General features: G+C 45.5%; 1 protein-coding gene across 1 annotated transcript in view; it reads right to left on the bottom strand.

Moving 5' to 3' along the window:
- AGBL4 (AGBL carboxypeptidase 4) overlaps positions 1-21,134 on the bottom strand; it is a gene marked incomplete at both ends in the record, with an annotated part of 1,136,473 nt that overhangs the window by 113,875 nt on the left and 1,001,464 nt on the right. Inside the window, 1 exon segment of the mRNA XM_080691412.1 lies at positions 5,014-5,103. Coding sequence (XP_080547538.1) covers positions 5,014-5,103 — 90 coding nt within the window.

The following is a 21,134-nucleotide window of genomic DNA, read 5'->3' on the forward strand; positions in this document are numbered from 1 at the left end:
CAAGATATTGCTGTCCCCTTTGCAGGTGAGGAAACTGGCTCTGACTGTCAAGGGTGTGCTGCAGGTCCCCAGCTGGCAGATGGAAGTGATGGGACTCACAGTCAGGCCTGAGCCCACTGCCCCTGCCGCTCTCCTGAGCATGGTGCCCAAACACCTTGCCCAATTAGCACCTTTTAAATGTCTGTCTCATTAATTCAATGCAAAGGGTGTGAAGAGGACAAAGTGCTCTTCAGATGGAAACTTTCACCACCAGGTGTGTGAGCAACTCCAAAATGGTTCATGACGAACAACTACTTGGCCAGGAGTCGGTACTGCGAGGTCTGGGACTGGCCCTGGCCAGCCTTCCAGCTGTAAGAGGATCCTCCAGCTGATGAAGGCCCCCCTAGAGGCTATCCCCAGAGGCACCGAGGCTGAGACACACACCTGGGTGTGAGTTCTCAGTGAGGGTTAAGGGAACCATGCACAAGTGCCTGGCACTGAGACATGTTCCATTGGTGCTGCCTCCTGGCCCCACTCCAACACTCAGTGCCTGCTATAGTCCAGACACTGTCCTAAATGCTGCAAGGGCACTGACTCCTTCATTCCTAAAATAGCCTGATAAGGCAGGATTCCTATTATGTCCCTTTGGAGAGAAAGGAACTGAGGTGCAGGAAGATTCTGCAACATGCCCAAGGGTAATAAGTGGGGGGGCTTTGGGATCCAATCCCAGGCAGTCAAACTCAGAGACTATGGCCTCACACTCTGCCACAAGGCAACACGAGAGCCCCTTGACCTCTCAGGGTGTGGCTGGAAATGAGGATATTTTTGCCTCACGTGAGGTCTGGGGTAACAGAGGCGTGACCCAGAGTCAGCTGTCCCAGCCCCAAGAAGAGTCTTAAGAAAACCCAGGCTCAGCCACCTCTAATGCCACCCCTTCCAGAGCTCTGCAACAATGTGACTTCGCTCTGGTCCCAGCAGCAGGTGCATCAGCAGCTCGGCAGTGAGAACTGTGGTCCCAGCCAGATGGAGACCAACAGGCTTTGCAGGCCTATTTCCTGCTCAAGGTCACTGAGCCAGTTAATGGGGATGGGCTCACAGAACCAGAGCTATCTCAGCTAGCACCCCTCCGGGGCTCAGATCTACCTGCACCCCAAAACATGGTAGGCTCGGGAGGCAGATGGAGCTGAGGGCTCTGACTGAGGAAACACCTCCAGCTGTTCCCTGTGGTGCTTGGCCCAGGCTGTACTGCTGTGACTGAGAGACTCAACCATGCCTCTTATGCTGCCTGGTAGAGGAATGAGTTGTGTGTCTTCAGAGACAGATATGGAGGCAGAGATGGAGGAGGAACCAGATCGAGGAGACTGGTATCAGAAACACTGTCATGAATGAGTCCTGTGACCTTGGGCAAGCTCTCTCACTTTTCTGAACCTCCCCTCCCCATTTTAAAATGTACAGCAACTATAGAGTGGATAGATTCTGCGTTCTTCCAGATATAAAACTTCGCCTTCTGGCATTTTCCATCCTGATTGGAAGCAGGGAGTGTTACAGGCTGGGGAGCTGGCCAAGCCCCCATCTTCTATAAACTAATGGTGTAACCTTGAGGGTTCTCTTTCTGAACCTAGTTTTGGCAACCTAGAGACAGCACAGGCTTCATTCCTCAAGATGGCCCCATAGATGGACAAGATAGCCCCATTTTACAGATGTTAAAAGTGATGGTTAGAGAGCCAGCCCCAGAGCTTAAAGAGAGTGTAGTTTAATAGGGTGGGGAGATGTAAGTCAATTGTATATCAAACCAGGACAATGAGCTCTTTATCACCGGGGTCGTCTTGAGATCCAGATGTAGGCAGAGAGTAGGGGTGGAGAGAGGGAGCTAGGGAAGACCACAGAGGGGCACACAGAATGAGCCTCGGTTGGAGCTACTTGCCAAATGGCACAGAGTGGGCACAGGTCCTCCTGGGCAGGGGGAACAGCAGATGCAAAGGCCCTGGTGAAGCAAAGACTGCCCATTCTGGGACAAAGCTATAGGGCGCTGGCTGAGGCACAGTGTAGCCAAGGCCAGAGAACCTGGCAAGAACCAGATAGATCATGGTGGGCTATGAATGTCATAGCACACCATGTCTGAAGTTTATCTTGAAAAGGAAGTTAGCAGACATTGAGAGCTTTTGAAAAGAGCCTGGGGTGGTGGCACACTCCCTCACAGGGGCAAGGAAGACTGAGACAGAAAGATTACAGGTTTGAGGCCAGGGCTCTCCTTCAAAATAAAAAATAAAAAGGGCTGGGGATGTAGCTCAGAGGTATGATGCCCCCGAGTTCAATCTCCAGTAACACACACACACACACACACACACACTCTCTCTCTCTCTCTCTCTCTCTCTCTCTCTCTCTCTCTCTCTCTCTCTCTGGCAAGGAGTAACATTTCTTTGAAAGCCTACAGGAAAGCACTGAGTATATCAATTGAGCAACCAGGGTTAGCAGAGACAGCACCTGAGGTCCACTCAATTTCTCTTTGACCTGGTTCTCATCTACAAAATGGGATGGCGGCCTTGCCCTCTGCCCTCTGTCTACTGACCACAGAAGAGACGCGCATGGGAATTTGGGCTCCTCAGGATGAGGGTATTGATGACAATGCCACTGTCTTTTTACAAACAAGGACAAAGCAGTTATATCCAATCAGCTGGGGAAAAATCTCTGCTGCCAAGTTTAGTAACTAACAGATGGCTGCAAGTAAAGGGGAAGAGAGACCCAGGAGGGCCCTAGGAGAGGTGACTCCAAGGACAGTGCTGGGAGGGAAGGGGCCAGGGTGAGGACACTCAGGGCTCAGCTGTGGCACCTGGAGCCCAGCCATGCCTCGAACAAGCTGCAGGGCTCAGGGCAGGTCGCTTTCTCTCCCTCAAACTCAGTCTCCTCAGCTGAAGAAGAGAGTGTGCCAATCATGCCTAACGACGGCTTTGTAAGAAAGCTCATCTTTACCTGCACAGCTCTTGGGAACATCGCCTGCAAAGCAGATTACCTGCCTCATCTTCTCAGATTCTCATGGGGACGGAGGTGGCATTTGTCAAGCGCCTGCTGTGCACCAGGCACAGGACTGGGTGTTGTGTTTACATTCCTTTCATGCCAGCTTCCTAACAGCCTTCCTAGAGAGCACTGTTATCCTAATTTTGACACTGGAGAAATCTGATGTTGCACTGCTAAGAAGAGGTGCGGCTGACCTCAGGGTTGTCTGACTGCAAATCTCCAGATACTTCCATTGCAGCATGTTGTCTGCCTGAAGGAATCTAATATTTGCAGGCTTCCCAATATCTCTGTGACCTCTTGCTCCAAACTTCAGCTGTCTCTTATGTAAAAATATAGCTAATATTTATTTTTGTGACATTAAAAATTACAAATAAAATTAATAAAAATAAATTACTTAAATATGTAAAGTGCTTAGAACAATGCTTGGCATATATATGTACATATGTCTATCTATATGCGCATATATATATACACATGGTTTTTTTTTAATGTACTGCACTGGATAGTACAAAGAAAAAATATTGGAAAGAATATGGGACAGTATGGACTTTTATGCATTGCTGGTGGAAGTGTTAAGTTGTATATTTTGAAAGGAAATTTGGAAATATCTAGTCAATTTGAAGATGCACACACCTCAGGACCAAGCAGTTACATTTCCATGTGAAGCACTCTAGCAAAGAATGTGCCATGTGCCCAAGTGACGTGGGAAAGAATTAACAGGTTATTTGTAAGGAAATAATACTGATAATAGAGAACTCAATTATCTATTATCAGAAGAATAGATACATTGATCTACATATAGACATGGAATATAATACGCTGTGGAAAGCGAGTGAACTACAAACTGTATTCACCGACATGGACAGGGGGTGGAAGGAAAGTCAATGCATAAAAAAAAATAACATTTTTATAAATTTAAATAACATGCAGCACTAAAAATGCATTGTTTAGGAATGTTTACATACATAAGTAGCAGAACTATTAGGAACCTTAAGAAAAATAAAGGATAAAACACAAAAGTCAAGCTGATGGTTATCCATGGAAGGGAGGAGTTAGAAAGGACAAAGAATTGAGAAGGAACTGATAAGCCCTGTGAGATACATGCAAAGCATCCAGCCCATTTGGTGCATGCCTAAACCCCAGTGCTCGAGGGGCTGACACTGGAAGATCTCAGGTTCAAGGCTAGCCTCAGCAACTTTAGGATACTCTCAGCAACCTAGCAAGACCCTGTTTCAAAACAAAAAATAAAAATGCCTAGCAGTATAGCTCAGAAGTAGAATGCCCCTGGGTTCAATCCTCAGTACCACACATACACATACTCACAAAAAGGAATAGATAATCTTCTGTTTCTTAAACTGTTGCTCATTATGTTATTATTTGTGTCTTATTTATTGAACATACTTATATTTCTGAACATAGCTGTCTAAATATATATTTTATATGTGTTAGATATTTAATGATAGATTTTAAGTACATTTATAAAGAAGCATACAGGAGCAGATAACAGATTTTATTTACCTTTTGTTGTCTGAGGCCAAGGTTGTTTGCTTAATCATGGCAGATATTTAGAAGAATGATTGAATGAATGAGTAAAGAGATAATTCTCGGTCATTACCTTCCTATTTCACAGCCCTTCTACCAACACACACAGTTGACCTGGGCCTAGAATTCTTTCTGTGGTAAACCACTGGAGACAAATAAAGCTAGGGAGTACATGTGCCTCTGAAGGGCTCATCTTCATCATAGCACATAGGAGAGAATTCCCTTCAGCCATAGCTGAATCATCCATCCATCCATCCATCCATCCATCCATCCATCCATAGATACATTTAGTCAGTAAGCACTGATGGAAACAAAACCTTGTAGAGATTAGATGTGACCTCTTTAAAGAAGATAATTAGAAGTAAATTCCCATTCGAGATAATACCTTCATGTGACTACACTGTCCCAAAGATCATCACAGTGCCCCATCTGGATGTGGGAGGCTGGCATCAGACACCCATGAGATCCTGAACTCACCTTGGCACACAAATGAAGAGGGTGTTTCCCCTGGGTGGACTCTTCCTGTGATGAATACCACCTTCTGCTCTGCCCCTTCCCGGAGGTTCTCTGTAACATAAAATGAAAGAAGGTTGTTAAAGATGGCAAGAATGCTGAGACTAAGAATAGGTTTGTGGGTAGGAGACAGACCAGGAATGGGTTGGACGCTTTGCATCTATCTCTTAAATCACTGGGTTGGAAAATATGAAGCCCCAGCCATCTTAGGCTAATTATGTCTCAAGTTACCCAATATTAAAAGACTACATTTTCCTTTTTTGGTATGACTTTGCATGTTATGTTAACATGTAATATTTATAGCCACCTGAAGAAGGCATGTGAGTAAAGTTTAATCCCAGAGCCACTGACTGTGACCTAGGAAGTTGTGTATCTTTTGAGTTTCAATGTTCTAATCTATGAATTAGGGTATTAATATCTACTTCATAGTATGATGATCAAACAAGCTAACACAATACAGCAAATATCTAGTAAATGATGGAGTAAAAAATAGCTATTTACGTTAATAGTAATAATAGGTACCATTTAATTAGTTCCCTTTGTCAGACTATATATATATGCATAACCCTTACAGCAACATGCATTTAATACTACTTTTATAGAGGCAGAAACAGAGACTCAGAAAGGTAATAGAATTTGTTCAAAGCCACTTAGTTAATTGGTGGTGATAGGAGCTGAAATTAGAACCTAAGTCCTTGTCTGGTGGTGATGAAGTAACAGGGTAGAACCCCCTTTCATCTCAAACAACTAGAAAATTAAACACATTTAAAAAAAAATAAATTTTCAGACATTGTGCAAAAGGCAATGCAAGCTAACCCGGGAGAGCAGGGAAGCGAGGAGGGCATGGCTCCTTTGTCCTGTGATTTTGCCCATTTCAAAGCCAAGAGCAGGGAGTGGGGTCTTGGGCAGATCATGGAAGTGTCCCTGAAACTCAAATGCAGCAGGTAGCAGGTGTGAGAAAACTGAGAATTCCAGACAGGAGGGAGAGAGCATTTTAAGAAGAGAGTTACAGAAATCCATAAAGGAATCATCTTGAGTCTTCTGTTAGGTCCTAAAATATATGTGCATAGGGTAACTCTTCATGCTATAGTTTGGATCTGGAATGTTCCTCAAAGGCTCATGTGTTTGAAGGCCTGGTCTCCAACCCATGGCACTGCTGGAAGATGGTTGGACATTTAGGAGGTAGAGCCTATGGAAGACAGGCTACTAGGGAAATGTCCTTGAAGGGGATATTAGGACCCTAAGCCTTATTTTTCTTTCTGTCTTTGCCTCCTAGAAGACACAAGGTGAGAAGTTTCCTCCACCATGTACTCCCCTCATAGAGTACTGTACTGCCACAGGCACAGAAGTAACAGTGCCAGGTGACCACAAACTGAAACTTTAATGCTACAATCCAAAATCAACTATTTTTTTTATCTGTTTGTCTCTAGTGTTTTGTTACAGTGACAGAAAGCTGGCCAACACACTCCATGATGAGAGGCAAAAAAAAAAAAAAAAAAAATGGTCAGGGAGCTTTGAGCTGCATAGTTCTCCAGGGATATACAGGGATAAGAATAATTTGAATTCCAACTACCAACATAAAGCCTTGTTGATCACCAAAAGAAAGTCAGAAAATTTTAAAAAATAATAAAATAAAAAATAAGGTCAGAATATTAGAGTATTACATACATACCTATATTTATAGCAGCACAATTCATAGTAGCCAAATTAAGAAACCAACCTAGGTGTCCATCAACAGATGAATGGATAAAGAAAATGTGGTATGTATACACAATGGAATTTTACCTATGCAAAAAAAATTATGTAATTTTAAGAAATATTGGTGGAATGAGAGAACAATATGCTAGTTATATTAGCCAATCTCAGAAAGTCAAGGGTTGCGGGGCGTGGTGGTGCACACTTGTAATCCCCACGCTTGGGAGGTGGAGACAGGAGGATCATGTAGGTTCGAAGCCAGCCACGCTGGCTTAGGAGACCCTGTTTCCAAATACAAGTATAAAAATAGGAGTCTGGGAGTGTAGCCCGGATGTAGAAGGACTTCCAGGAACCCCAGTACCACTAAAAAATAAAAAGAAAAAAGAAAAAAGAAAGTCAAGGGTCCTATGCTTTCTCTCATATGCAGAAGCTAGAGAAGAACAAAAGGGATTTCAGGTAAATGAAGAGAGACCAGTCAAATAGTGGGCGGAGGCTGCAGGTGGGAGGTGGGGAGGAGAAAAAGGAGGATTGAGGAAGGAGACAGTTCAAATATTGTTATATCTCTATGAAGATGTTACCACCAAGCTCACAGGGAGGGAGGGGAGAGGAGGAGATGCAGAGGGAAATACCAAATGTGTGCAAGTCTGAATGTATCACTTTGAATCTTACTGTGATGTATAAGTTGCAATATACCAGTAAACACATACAAAATAAGATCCCACATTTACTGCATTTCCATCTACATTGTGCACGAGAGACTTTGGTTTCATTCCTTATTACTAATGGAAATTGAGCTACTGTCTTAGGATTTATACTGCTTTTTCACATATACTGCTTTTTCACTTAAAAATAATAAAACAATAAATACCAGCAAGTCTTTTTAAAAAGCAGTACCTAACACTGACCCCATCTATATCAGCAGTCCAGAAATGATAAATGGCATTGCTGAGGCCCTCGGTGAAGGCCAGCTTTATGGATGTCTCCCCTGACCCAATAGCAGCTCAATTGCATTCAGCATTTCTGCTGACCACAGGGAAATGCAAAGCGGGCATTCTATTTGCACACTAATTTTACTGAGCCCCTGTGTCTTCATAAAATGATAACATGGGGCTAATAAAAATCAAGCATCTCGGGTGCTAATATAAGCAAATGTTGATGCAGGCAGGTAACAAATTGCTTTGTCATTTCGGAGGCCATAAAAGAGCATTATAATCATCTTTAGGTAAAATGGATGGGTCGCCTTTGCTTAGCTTTTAGCTTTCATTTGTGAAATCAATTTAAGGTAATGCAGCAGCTCTGAGGTGATGTGACATGGGAGACACCCCCCCCCCCCACATGCCCTCCTGTTACCAAATCCCCAGACTCCATGCAAAGCCAATTAAATATATTCTTGGAGAAGAAAGGGATGAAGAAAGAAGTATGCTCCAACTAAGCTAGGGTGGGATAACATGCAAACGATGGGACCAAGAACAAGCCAGAAGGGATGGCAAAACTCCTGCGCTCATGTTCATGGTACGAGAGCTCACTCAGATGGCACTGGGGCATCAGAACCAGGCTGTCCAGTTAAGCTGAGGCCAAATGTGCTTTGTGTAGCATTCCTAACACCCTCTACCACACACAAATCCCTTTGTCATTATGTTCCGCTCACCATTTTCATAGTCAGAAAATATTTATTGAACCCTCGTTAAGTGGCCAGGTAGTAGCTATTACTGTCTTTGTTTTACAGGAAACTAAGGCCAGGGGAGATTCAGTACCTTGCCCCTGTCTTCACAGCTAATGGGGGACAAAGCCAGAGTACTAACCCAGGCAGAAACTATGTTGTTCTTAACCTCTATGCTATAGTAGCTTATGTTAATGAAGACAATAGTATTATTCTATCATGATATCAATTAAGATGTACCGGGCGTGGTGGCGTACGCTTGTAATCCCCATGCTTGGGAGGCAGAGACAGGAGGATCGCGCAGGTTTGAAGCCAACGTGCTGGCTTAAGAGACCCTGTTTCCAAATAAAAATATAAAATAGGTCTGGGAGTGTAGTCTAGAGGTAGAAGGGCTTCCAGGAACCCCAGTACCCGCCCCCCCAAAAAGATGTACCGAATACTTACTGGGTACCAGAAACTTTACATGCATGATCTTATTAATTCACACAGTAACCCAATGAAACATCTTAATATTACTCTATTAGACTTCTTTATAGATTATGAAATTGAGATTCAGCAACAAGTAACTTGTCTAAACTTGCGTAAGTAGCAAACTTGGGAGTCAGAATTAAACCTAGTCTTTATGGATCTGAAATTTATACTCTTAACCATGGCATCATATTGTCTCTTGGAGATTAATTAGGACCCTGTGGTGGCTTTAAAATTACATCACCAATTCTGTCACTCTCTTCCTTTAAAAAGATGGAGATGAACTTCCCTCCCCTTCAATGTGGATTGGGCTTAAAAACTTGTTTCTGACAAATCAGATACTCTAAAAGTGATGGCAGGGCACATATGAGATTAAGCTATAAAAGGACTGTGGTCTAAGAGTATGTTTATTCTCTTTTTCTTTTTTTTTTCTTTTCTCTTTTCTGGAGATTAAACCCAGTGCAGAAGCATTGCACTTCTGAGCTTTACCCCCTCTTCCCCCTTTTTAATTTTTTGTGGTATTGGGGAATTGAACCCAGGGACATTCTACCTCTGAGCTATACCCCAGCCCTATTTTGAAATTCTTTTTTATTTTGAAACAGGTCTCACGAAGTGTCAGAGGGCCTCACTAAGTAGCTGAGGCTGGCTACTTCCTGTCTCATCCTCTCAAGTATTGGGATTATAAGCCATGCTGCCTAGCTATGATCACTCTCTTGAATCACTCATTTTGAGGGAAGCCAAGACCCACATCATGAAGACATTCAGGTAGCCTACAGAAAGGCTACTTAGTGAGGAATGGAAGTAACCACACAACACCCAAGAGTTGTGCTAAAGTAACATGTGCAAGGCTTGAGGCAGATCGGCCTGTTATCCTCCAGTCCCAGAAGACTGCAGCCCAAAAGAGCACAGAAACTTATGAGAGACCCTCACCAGAACCAAAGGCTATGTGCTCCCACACGCCTAACCCAAGAGACAGAAATACGAAATGTTTATTTCTTTAAGATGCTAAATTCTAGAGTAATTTGTGAAGTAGCTGCTAATAGATCTCTCTCTGCAGTTATGTAGAGGCCCTACTTGGTATGTAGAACCTAAGCATCTTTGCATCTCATCTATGGATGCTGAACTTGAAGGAGCACAAGCCATAAGCCTGGTGCCAAGATGGGGAGAAAGCCTCAACTCTTTGATTGGCTGTCAGTGGAACAGTGGGTGGTGGAGGTGCCCGATGGCAAGAGCCCCAAGGAGCACTAGTTGGGCCCTTTGAGGACACACTCTTTCCATAGCTCACTGAGCACTAGTTGGGCCCTTTGAGGACACACTCTTTCCATAGCTCACTGTCAGTTTTGTTTCTCCATTTTTCCTGACAATAACTCTGACATAGCTTCTTGTGAGGAATGAGATGTTAGTGTGAAGGGAGGAGGAAGTTGTTACCTGGGAGAGGAATGGGGAAATGTTATTATGGGAGAAGATGGTTCTTTTTTTTTTTCCTGACACATAAGCCTTTTTCATTTTCTTGACTTAATGATCTTTGAAAGCAACATAGAGTCAAGCAAAACATGCTCCTACCTGGGTTTTGTTGTTGATGTTGTTGTTGTTATTTTGTTTTGTTTTTGTGGTACTGGGAATTGAATCCAGGGTCATTCTACATGCAAGCTATATCCTTAGCCCTTTTTATTGTTTTGTTTTGAAATCGGGTATTGATAGGTTACTTAGAGTCTATGTTGCTGAGGCTGTCCAAGAACCTGCAATTCTCCTGTCTTAGCCTCCTAAGTACTGAAATTATAAGGGTGTGCCACCATGCCTGGCCCTACATGTTTTAAACCATACCAGTGGCAGTCTTTTCTCTAATATTAAAGGACCCCAAAAGGTCCACGGTGTTCTTAAGCTGGAGAAATAAGAAATATGGGTGGCAGCAACAGCATGGTTTTCTGGTGTGTCTGCAGGCCTGCTTGGACTAGAACAACCCATCAGCTCCAGGTGCAGGCATCTCCCGTGTGGGCCTATCTTCCACCTGGACACTATAGTGGTTTTCTAAAATGCAGGGGAAGCACACCACTTCCTCTCTTTACAACTCTTTAGCACTTCTCTCTTGTCCTCAGAGCAAGTCCAGCCTCCTTAACCTTTAGCAGCTGGTGGCCCCAGCGGACTCCCAGGAGTCCCCTATACACCATAGCCCGTTCTCTCACACCTCCAAAAGATGAATGCGTTTTCTTCCCTGCCTACAATGCCAGCCCCATCTCTGTCTGAATTTCTCCTCCTTAGTCTTTGAGGCTCAGTTTGGATACTCCTCTGAGAAAGAAAGAAAGAATTAATGTTCACCCAGGACTTGGCCAACTGTGGTGGTAATATTGGGCTTTATCTGATTTTATCAGCACAATATGTCATGCTGAAGGTAATGCGAGGGTATCACTTTGTTGTTGACACTGACAATAAACTGGGAGCGGAGGCTGTAATTTACAATGAGAACATGGCCGAAGCTCAGAATTTCTTGTATATAATATTATGAGAAAATGTAGGTGTAGGAAGGCCCAACTGAGATTTCTTCGAGGCAGTGGAGAACCCATGGATGCATTCAGAGAGAAAAGGGACTTGATGCAAGCCAAGCCATTTGGGGCTAGCTCACTATACTGCTAGGAGGGTGAATCCAACAGGACGGAAGAGCTGAGTGGGGAAAACTGGACAGGACACTTGCCCTTGTGTTTCCTGTTGTTCCATGAAGGAGTCAAATGGAAGGCCCCACTGACTTTCCTAGGCTGGGACACTTTGGGCAAATTACTTCCCATGGGAATGGAGTTCCTCCTACTCAACACTATAGACAAGGTGAGCTGGATAACTCCATTTGGGGAGGAGGTGCTGATCTGGGCAGTGTAGAATGTTAATAGAACCTTAAAACTCTTCCCACGCGGTACCAGTAACACCACTGGCCCCAGTGATGACAATAAAAAAATCTTCAGACCTCAGAACACTCATGTCTCCTTGGAGGCAAAATAAATTCTGAGGACCATGGTCCATGTTCAGAGATGGTCTATGTTATTCAAACTGGGCTTGTCCCCACCTCCCAAGCAAAACTTCAACTCCCTAGGATGTCTTTTCCTTAACTCCTCCAAAGGCCTCCCCAAATTTCATCAGGTCATGGGCCCTCAGCCCCCTCTGAGCTCATGGTTCAGTCATTTGCTGTCTTGACCAGAAGCCACAACTTCAGTGTTGTGTGCCCAGTGCCTAGCATCTGCTCTGCAGAGCCTCCAACTTTGAGAAAACAGTGGTGCTGGCAAAGTTTGTTCTCAGTTCCTGACTTCTAAGCATCGTTCCTTCTACCCTCCCAGTTACATTCCCTCTGGGTTCAGATCTCCTAGGGCCTCAAGTCTCCTCTCTCTGTAACAGACCCCCTCATGCCACAGGGTTAGGGACCAAATATTCTACCCTCTGTGAACTAGAAGAGACCTAGAATAACCCCTGAAATAGTATGTTCATGACAAAGAAATGTTCCTGACAAGAAAGACAGTATTGGCTGGGAATGGTAGTGCATTCCTATAAACCCTGTCCTTGGGTGCTGCAACAAGAGAATCACAGGTTGGAGGTTAACCTCAGCAACTTAGCAAGATTCAGCAACCTTGCAAGATCCTGTTTCAAAATGAATGGATAAATAAATAAATAATTAATTAATACATAAGCAAATAAATAAATGGCCGATGGTGTAGCTTGGAGGTAGAATGCCCCTGGGCCTCTGGGTTCCATCTCAAATACCAAGAAAAAGAAAAGAAAAGAAAGCATTTGTATTAGAATTTCAGTCTTTAAAGACAAGAGCTTTCTGGTGCTCTTCCTATATTTTCACAAATTACTGTCCTAAAAGGTCTTAGGACATTTTAAAATTGCATCTTTGGCTTCAAAAAGTAGGTCTCTGACTTATAGGAGACTTATAGAAACCATCAGAAGTACTAAGCTATAAGGTCACTGAGAAGAATATTCACACTGTGCAGTGAAGGGTAGAGGCCAAAGAGTCCAAGTGGCTTTCCCCAGGCCACACAGCTAGAGAGCACTAGGGCAGGTCTGGATTCCAGGCACAGAGCTCCAACGTCCGGGCTGCCTCTGCTCACTGCACTAGGCTCCCAGGGTCCGTCAATGCAAGCCAGCACCTGGAGAGTGCCCAGTGGACACCTGCCAAAGAACTGAAGGAAAGCCAAAAAGGGACAAGCCTGAGAAACCAGAGGCTTTGTCACCTTGAGAGTCACAGGAGCAGCACCAAGCCTCTTCTCTAGACAGGTTGCCCTGCTGGCTGCAGGCTGGCGCTCTGGGCCTAGTGGCGGGTAGGCAGCCCAACGCTAATGGCAGGAGCACTCTCCCTGCTGCTAGTGTCTTCATCCCAGCACCCTCTGAACACCTCCAGGAATTCAGATTCAGAGCTACCAGCTCAGACACCTTCCAGAGCTGGGGACTCTGGGAAAGGGATGCTGAGACCCTGAGATTCCCAGGCAGAGGCTTTCTGGGCTTGATCTGAGGAATTCTTGTGAGAGTTAAGCAGAACTAGGCAGACTCCATGGGGACTGTGATTCATCCCATGGAAGCTCTGGGCCGGGAGGGCCCTTCCTCATCGGTTGAGAAAGCACAGACCTGGTTTTATGTCCTGCATTAGGGATGCCAGACATGGAAAGAGAGGGATATGACTTGGGTCAAGGCTGAGTGTTGGTCCCAGGGAGAGGCTTGGCTCTGAGCTCTTCTGGGAAGTGGGGTTTGGTCCTGAAGGGAGCTGAAGGCAGAGCACACAGCATGTGCTGTGGTAGCCTTTATCTGACATGGTTGAGAATAGGATCTATCTGAGGTCCCAAAGATTAGAAGGTTGGGGAGGTGGTCTTTTTTTTCTCTAATAAATTCAGCACACATTTTCTAATACTGACTACATTCTGGACTTTGAGATCATCCCTGAGAACATGGAGAGAAATCAGTGACTCTCCCTGCCATCTAGGAGCTCAGAGAGTAGTGGAAGAGAAAGTTCAAGCTTGGCTTTGAGGGTATGAACCTGCACTGAAAAATCAGACAGAAGGAGAGTTCCAGTCAAGTCTTGTGGCATGTACTTATATGACCTTGAGCCCTCGAATCTTTCATGTTCTTGTCTGCAAAATGAAGATAATAACAGTATCGCTCTCATAGAGATCTCATAACTAAATAAGATAATCCATCAGTTTTATGTACAAGACCCAATGCCTTATAAGTGTTCAAAAGTAAGTGTACCTTATAAACAGAGGTCACTTGGTCTAACGGTCCATCACACAGATGTCTGGGATCACTATCCTATGAGCAACAGGGTAGCCACAGCTTGGCCTGTCTTCTTCACAATTTGTGTGTCCAGTGCCTGGCACAGGAAGGTGCTCCGTCAGGACTGTGGCGTAGTTGTAGATCATTTGCTGCCCTTCCATTGGATGAGAATACCAGCTCTGAGCCTCCAGAAATTCCTCTCCAGGCTAGGTTGTGGGCTTATTAGCAGATGCAAACTGAATTACGCAGTGCCCTTTTGCAGCAAGGACAACAAAAACAGTTTCCCCAGGAAAAGAGGGCCAGGAGAGGTGAAAGCCGGGATGAAAGTCGAAGACAATACCTTCTAATCAAATTTGATAAATATGTAAATTAAAGCAGCTAAAATGGTTGGCTTTGACAAATGACTTCTCTGTAATGGATTTTTCCACAGTGAAAGGGGAGAGTTCAGCCTGTCTATGAGAAGCAATAAGAGCCCTCTCCTGCTTTCCCAGCATCATGGGAGGATGGGGCAGGTACTGGAGGCTGCCAGGCAAGACAGAAATGAATTTTTTCTCTACTAGATACTGTTTACTGGGCATCTGCCAGCTAATGGACATAGCTGCCATCAGCCCGGAGAGAGCAGTGAGAGTCCCCATCTCCAGGTAAGGCCAGATTTACCAGACTCCAAAGGCTGATGTCACTGGAGAGACCAACACAACCTGTTGTCAAGGAACATGAATTCAGCCTCTCCGATGGTTTACTACTGTCTGAGGGCCTTCACAATGCAAAGTCTCAGAGCTCCCTCTTCCTCCCAGGATCTGACAGCAGGGGGGCATTTAGAAAAGCTTTATTCCTTAACTTGCTCTGTGACTCCCACAACCCCCTTTCCAGTGCCGTCATTCATCTGCTTGGCCATCTGTCAAGCTGTTGGAATTCTGCCAGCCAAAGGTCCAGACATCAGGGTACAGAAATGGGTGGTCAAATTGCAAATTCCCTGCACAAGACAATTTTCATTTGAAGCCAATATATTGGAGAGGAGGGAGAGTGCTTTTTGTCAATAATGAACCAGAATAATTGTTATAAAATTGATGATTCTAATGGGCTGAGGCATGTCAGGTGAGAGGTGGCTGAAGGAGGAGAGGTTCTAAGCAGTGCTATATGCCAATCCCTTTGCACACCCTGGGACCCAAGTCTCACCAAGGCCCTGGAGCACTGCACTGCGAGGCTAAGCATATCGCCCAGGGCCATGCAATAGCTGCAGATTAAACACGGTCTCTCTCTCTCTCTCTCTACCTTCAAAAACCAGTCTTTCCTCTGACATCCCCAAGGAGAAAAGTTCATTCTCCAGCTAAGCTAAGTGAAGGAGCTGCTGTTCTGTGTGGACATGACCACAGGCACTTGCTTGCATCTGCTTTGGACTCAAACTCCTGCAAATACCTGAATTTTTGTAAAAAGTTATCAGAGTCGAGATATAGAAAAAAACTCCAGTTTCATGGTTTGCAGGCTTGGAAAGGCACTGGTAATACAATTTCCCCAAGCAGAGAACCAAAACATGTGAGCACTCCAAGTGCTTTAGGGAAAGTTTCTGGTGGGCTGGGAGTAACATGATCACTGCCCTGAGCCAAAGAGCTGCCTTTCCTGATGTTGGAGGAATTTCGATTTGAAGAGGGTTCTTTCTTTCCTATTGAGATCTTCATTGACTTGTATAAAAATACTACTTTCAATCTCAAATCCCCACTGGCATCTTTATATAAGCACCGAAAATGCTACTGGGCTTTGGAGATTTCATTTAATGAAGGAAAAGTATTTCTATTAAAGAGTGTAATTTTTTCTCTCTCAACACAACATCTTCAGAGGAGCCAGGGAAGCTGAATTGTTCTGGGCTCACCTGCGCACGCCTCCTCCTCGAGGTGGTTAAACAGATGGCCTGGGAACAGCTGGAGAAGGCCAGGGTCAGTGGTGGGAAAGCCAGAGTGACGGCGACACTACGCTCTGTGTGCTCTTGATGGTTTACAGAGCTCTTCGGGGCTACCAGGCAGATAATTCTGCTGCCGCTGCCCCTGCTCAACCCCGGCCCCATTGCATGTTGTGGGAACCACTCTAACAGCTGGGGCATCCCTCGACTCTGCATCCTCAGGCCCCATAGCCTTGGAGCTCAGCTAGTTTCTTTCCTGCCCGCCTCCCCAGGCTCACCCCCCACTCTTCTCTGACCTCCTCACACCCTTCTAGTTTTCCTGCCCTCTGTCCAGAGGACTCCTGGGGCCTCTGAGCAAGCATTAATCCCATTTTAGCAGCAGGAACTTTGTCTTTCTAACGGTTAAGGACCCAGGTCTAAAATAGTGTCTGGCAAGCCAGGCAGGGTGGTGCATTCCTGTAATCTTGGTATTTGGGAGGCTGAAACTAGAGGATTGCAGGTTTGAGAACGGAGCATGGTCAAGTAGGTCCTCAACAACTTAATGAGACACTGCTTCAAAATAAAAATAAAATAGAGCTGGAGTATAGCTTGGAGGTAAGAATGCCCTTAGGATCAACCCCTAGTACCCAAAACAAACAAAATCAAGCCAGGGTCTACCAGACAAATGCACGGGCTGACTGTGTATTCAGAGTCAACAGAATATAGCCAAAGGTTACCGAGTGATGTGTGCTGGGGAGGATGAGGACCAAGGAATAAGAATAAAGAGGCAGATGGGGTCTGCCAATTGTCCGAGGTCATGCAGCTGGTCCATATGGAGAGCTGCCCGGAGTCTGACGAATGTTAGATCCTGTATTATTTTGGGAAAGTCACTCAACCTCTAGGTGCCTTGGTTTCCTCATCAATCAAATGGAAATAATAATAATAATAATAATAATAATAATAATAATAATAATATTCATTTTATTGGGTATTTATTGTAAAGACTAGAGTTAACACACACACACAAATATTGTTTGTCACAGGTTAAACCCTCAATTAATGTTTGTTGTTTGCTATTATTAGTCACTTAGCATGCATTTCCTGAGCTCCTAGTTACTCCCTCCACCCCAGGAAGCCGCCCCACCACCCACCAGTCTCTACTTCCCACCCCACTGCAAATGAGCAGCACTAGTATAATAATTTGTTTCTCTTTCAGCCCCACCTTTACCCTCTGGTGACTCTGAGCTTTTGGGGGAGCAGAAGCCTTGTCTTGTTCATCTCTTTTCATCTCATTTCCTTTGTCTGAGACAGAGAAGGGCATTTTGACATGGTTGTTTTGATGTGAGAGTTTTAAAATGGCTGCATTTAAATGTAAAATTGCTTTTGAAAATTACCAGGTACTGTGTGAAACAGACCCCCTTCCCGGCTGCCTGTCTGATCTCCCCAGTTCTCCATCCCACTAGCTCCTCACTCCCCTGCCTCCTGCACCCCCATTCTTGACCCCAGCCCATTTCCCTCCTTTCCTTGCTCCCGGAGCCCCCCAGTCAGAAGGGCAGAGTGGGGTTAAGATATTCTGAGACAAAAGGAGCTGCCCTGAAACGTCTCCTCGGCACATTCATTTGGTAATGTTTTTTAAAGAGTCACAGATATAATGGTTTGTTTCCTCCACTGTGTCAAAATGTCCCCATATCAAAGTAATTGTGCTACAGCCGCTGTATCAATGTGGCTAAAACAAAAGGACATGTCAACATGATATGAACTCTGCACAAGGAGCCACCAGGTATGTAGCAGTTCCGAGTAATGGATTTTAAACACACAATATTGTAAGTGGATTAATAAGCAATTGGTTAACTTGGTTGGTTATACCAACTCTCTGTAGCAATTAATTTTTTGTTTCGATAAGGATATTCCTAACACTGTAAAAACCAGAGACGTTAAGGATGCTGCCTGATGTCACCCATCATTATAGAACAGTGATGATTAGAACTGAGTATGATATAATTATACTCTACTTCATAGCCAAGATTCCAAGAGGAAAAGTGACTTGACCAATGTCTTGCAATGAACTGGTCTTTACATGTTATGTTAGATCAGAAATGTGTGATTGGTTCTTGAATAACTTCATCTTGTTCCCTACATTCTGGGCCACAGCATCACCCCTGGGCTCACAGCTCAGATTCAAGAGAATGTACTAGAGATAACTGCAGGCTACTAATGCTGTGGACATGCTGTCCCCACATGGAATCAGCCGGGCTCAAAGTGAAAGAAGTCATAGTGTTCTATCAGAACCAGTTCTGCCTTCCCCCTTCCATGAGCTGCCTTCACCTGGGGAGGCCCAGGGCCCAGAGGTGCCATCCAGTGTTACATGTGTTCGATGAGATCTAGAAAGGTGACAGCAGAATGGCTGCTAACAGGCCCTGTCACTCTCATATGTGTGACCTGGACAAATTACTTGATCTCACCATGCTTTGGCCTTCTCACCTGTAAAATGGGACTCTTAGCAGACAGCCTTTCCTACAGAACATGCTGTGGGGCCTCCTGGTGATGCTCTGTGGAGTAGGTGAATCTCTTAGAGGAATTCACCATGGTACATCCTACATAAGTGTCTACTAAATAAAATAACTACCCGATGATACCCTCTCCAGTTCTCCAGGGTTGCCCAGGATAACACTCATCTCGGGGCCCTCCCTCGTAATGGCCTGTACTCCCCTCAGAAATAGTCTTCTGAATGCAGTTACTTAATATTTTCCTTCTAAGTATGTGAGGACAATATGTTGGTAAGATGCATATTTCATTTTCTAGTTCTCAACCCAATACCACCCAGGAAGCTTTATAAAAATACTTGATGCTCAGAACACCCCTGGTGACTGTGCTGTCCCCATGAGATTCTGACTTGCTGTTATGCAGGAGGTCTCTAGCAAACTATTCTTCCTCTATGCAGTCACGAGGGAACAGGACGAGTACTAAGATAATAGAGGTGCAGTGTCCCCAAAGAACCCACAGAGCTTAAAGCAAACAGTCTGGATTTATAATGAAAATGAAAGTCACAGGTATGAAGAGAAGCAAGAAAGTCACTTTTCAAAAGATAAAGAAAGAAGGCTTATATATTTTTCTTCAGGAACAAAAAAGGGGCCCAGAAACATATGCGGCAGGCTACAGAGCCAGGCTCCTGGGAGGGGAGATGGGAACAGAAGGGAAATCGCAGGAGCTGAGCTGGGCTCCCTGTGTGATACACAGACCCTCATTGCATCCTGCCCACCTGCCAGAAGGGCTGATGTTCTGGGGATGCTGGCATGACGGAACATCTCTCGGAATTTCTAAAAAGAGGGACAGAGCTTGCTCTGTGAGAGCTGGTCTACAAACACAGAGGAGTACACGGTGGGAAGGCAGAGCCACCTATAGAGACTGGGCCTTCCCAGAATGCGGCTCTTGACTGCTGGCACAATGAACACATGTAGCAAAGGCAGGTGTCGGTTGGTGGTGCACTGATGGGTGTCTGGAGCTCGGAGGACAGTGAGCTTGCTGGACACAACCAGCGCCAGTGGGAGAACTGCGTGGCAGTGACGGCCCTGGGTGACCATTGCTGCTCGCACCTGTTCCTTCCTTGCGAGGCAGCTGGAGGTCACTGAGCTGCCCCAGCTCCTGCTTGTCTCCCCCCATGCAGCTGGCAGCTGGCGAGGAGGGCCAGAGCCTGTACCCACAACCAAAGTACCTCAGCAGTCTCTGTGTCTTCACTTCAGGGACCGAGAGGAGAACGAAAAAGCCCATCCCATCCCATTCAGTCGTGGTGCCCACTGGGCACAAGCGCTAAGCACCCGACGTGACAGAGGTGTGTCCCACTCTCTAGCTCTCTGCTGTCTAGTGCCGAGGTGATACCACACGGACTGAAAGCAGGCCCACCTTGAAGACACGGGGTGAGATGCACATGCCCCAGCAATCCAGAGTTACAGAAAGACAGGTACTGAATAGGTGAGGTGCTGCCAGGCAAGGGCCCCAGACCGGCTGCCAGTACCATGGTGAGAGCTTCCCTGGGACCTCGCTTTGCTCAAGGGGAGCCCCAGTCACGCCCAGCTGTGGGCTGAGCTGACCCGGGCTGGATTGGTGGGGTCCCATAGGTCTTGTGTGCCAGCTCATCCCCTTGTGTGCACAGAGCAGTTACTCCATGCATGACTGTTGAAGTGGATGGACAGGCAGTCCCTGCTCACTTTACAGCCATGCCTTCAAATAGCACCAACACAACTAACTCAGTGTCCCTGGAAGGACCCAAGCTGCTTCTTAATATTGCCAACGTGGCAGTAGAAAGGCAGGGAATGTCTGTTCCTCTTCTGTCTTTCAGCAAGCCTATATTCTTCAAAACCCAAGGTCCCCAGGGTGTCCTTTCAAATCCCTTCTCTTTAATGCCAAGGGGAGGAGTTCCAGACAGCTATTTGCATTTTCAATTCTAGAAATCATTAATATTTAAAAACTGCCAGGGCCATGGTTTATTAACACACTTACATTTCCTACCTGCTAATGTTAAAGGGAGATTCTACATAAGAAATATATGAATATCGGGTGATTCCCCTAATCCGTTTAAATTCTGCTCTCACACTCCCCCCCTGCACCCCAGAGCTCACCATCCAGTGGGGCAGACTGATCTGCAGGGGACAGAGGGTTCTGAGTCATCACTGCACTGAGGGAAGCCTGTGGCCGAGGGCTCGGGTCAGGCTCCTTGGAGCAGAGCTTCTAAGCAGAAAGAATGTAAGAAGACAGAAGTCCTGTGTCTAGACCATAGCCGTTAAAATTACCTTTAGTTATCTTAGCAAAAGCTTGAGGTGATGACCAAGGGTCTTTGGGCCAGAGAGGCCTGGGCTCCAATCCCAGCTCTGACATCCAGTACAGGATGTGAGGCCTATACTAGGGGGAGATGCTGGCAAAGGGTGGCCACAGCACAGGACCAGCCCTGCCCATGTGCCCTCACCCTGCTTGCCACCCTATCTCTTCACTCCCTGAGGTGGCTGAGTTCCTTTAATTCTCCCAGCCACAATCTGGAGGTCCCTGCTATCTCTCTCTTTACAGAGCAAGAATCAGAGCCGGGCGTGGTGGTGCATGCTTGCAATCCCAGCATTTGGGCGGTTAAAACAGGAGGATCACAGTTCGCGG

Source organism: Muscardinus avellanarius (assembly GCF_963383645.1).
Source record: "Muscardinus avellanarius genome assembly, chromosome: 3".
Taxonomy (NCBI): domain Eukaryota; kingdom Metazoa; phylum Chordata; class Mammalia; order Rodentia; family Gliridae; genus Muscardinus; species Muscardinus avellanarius.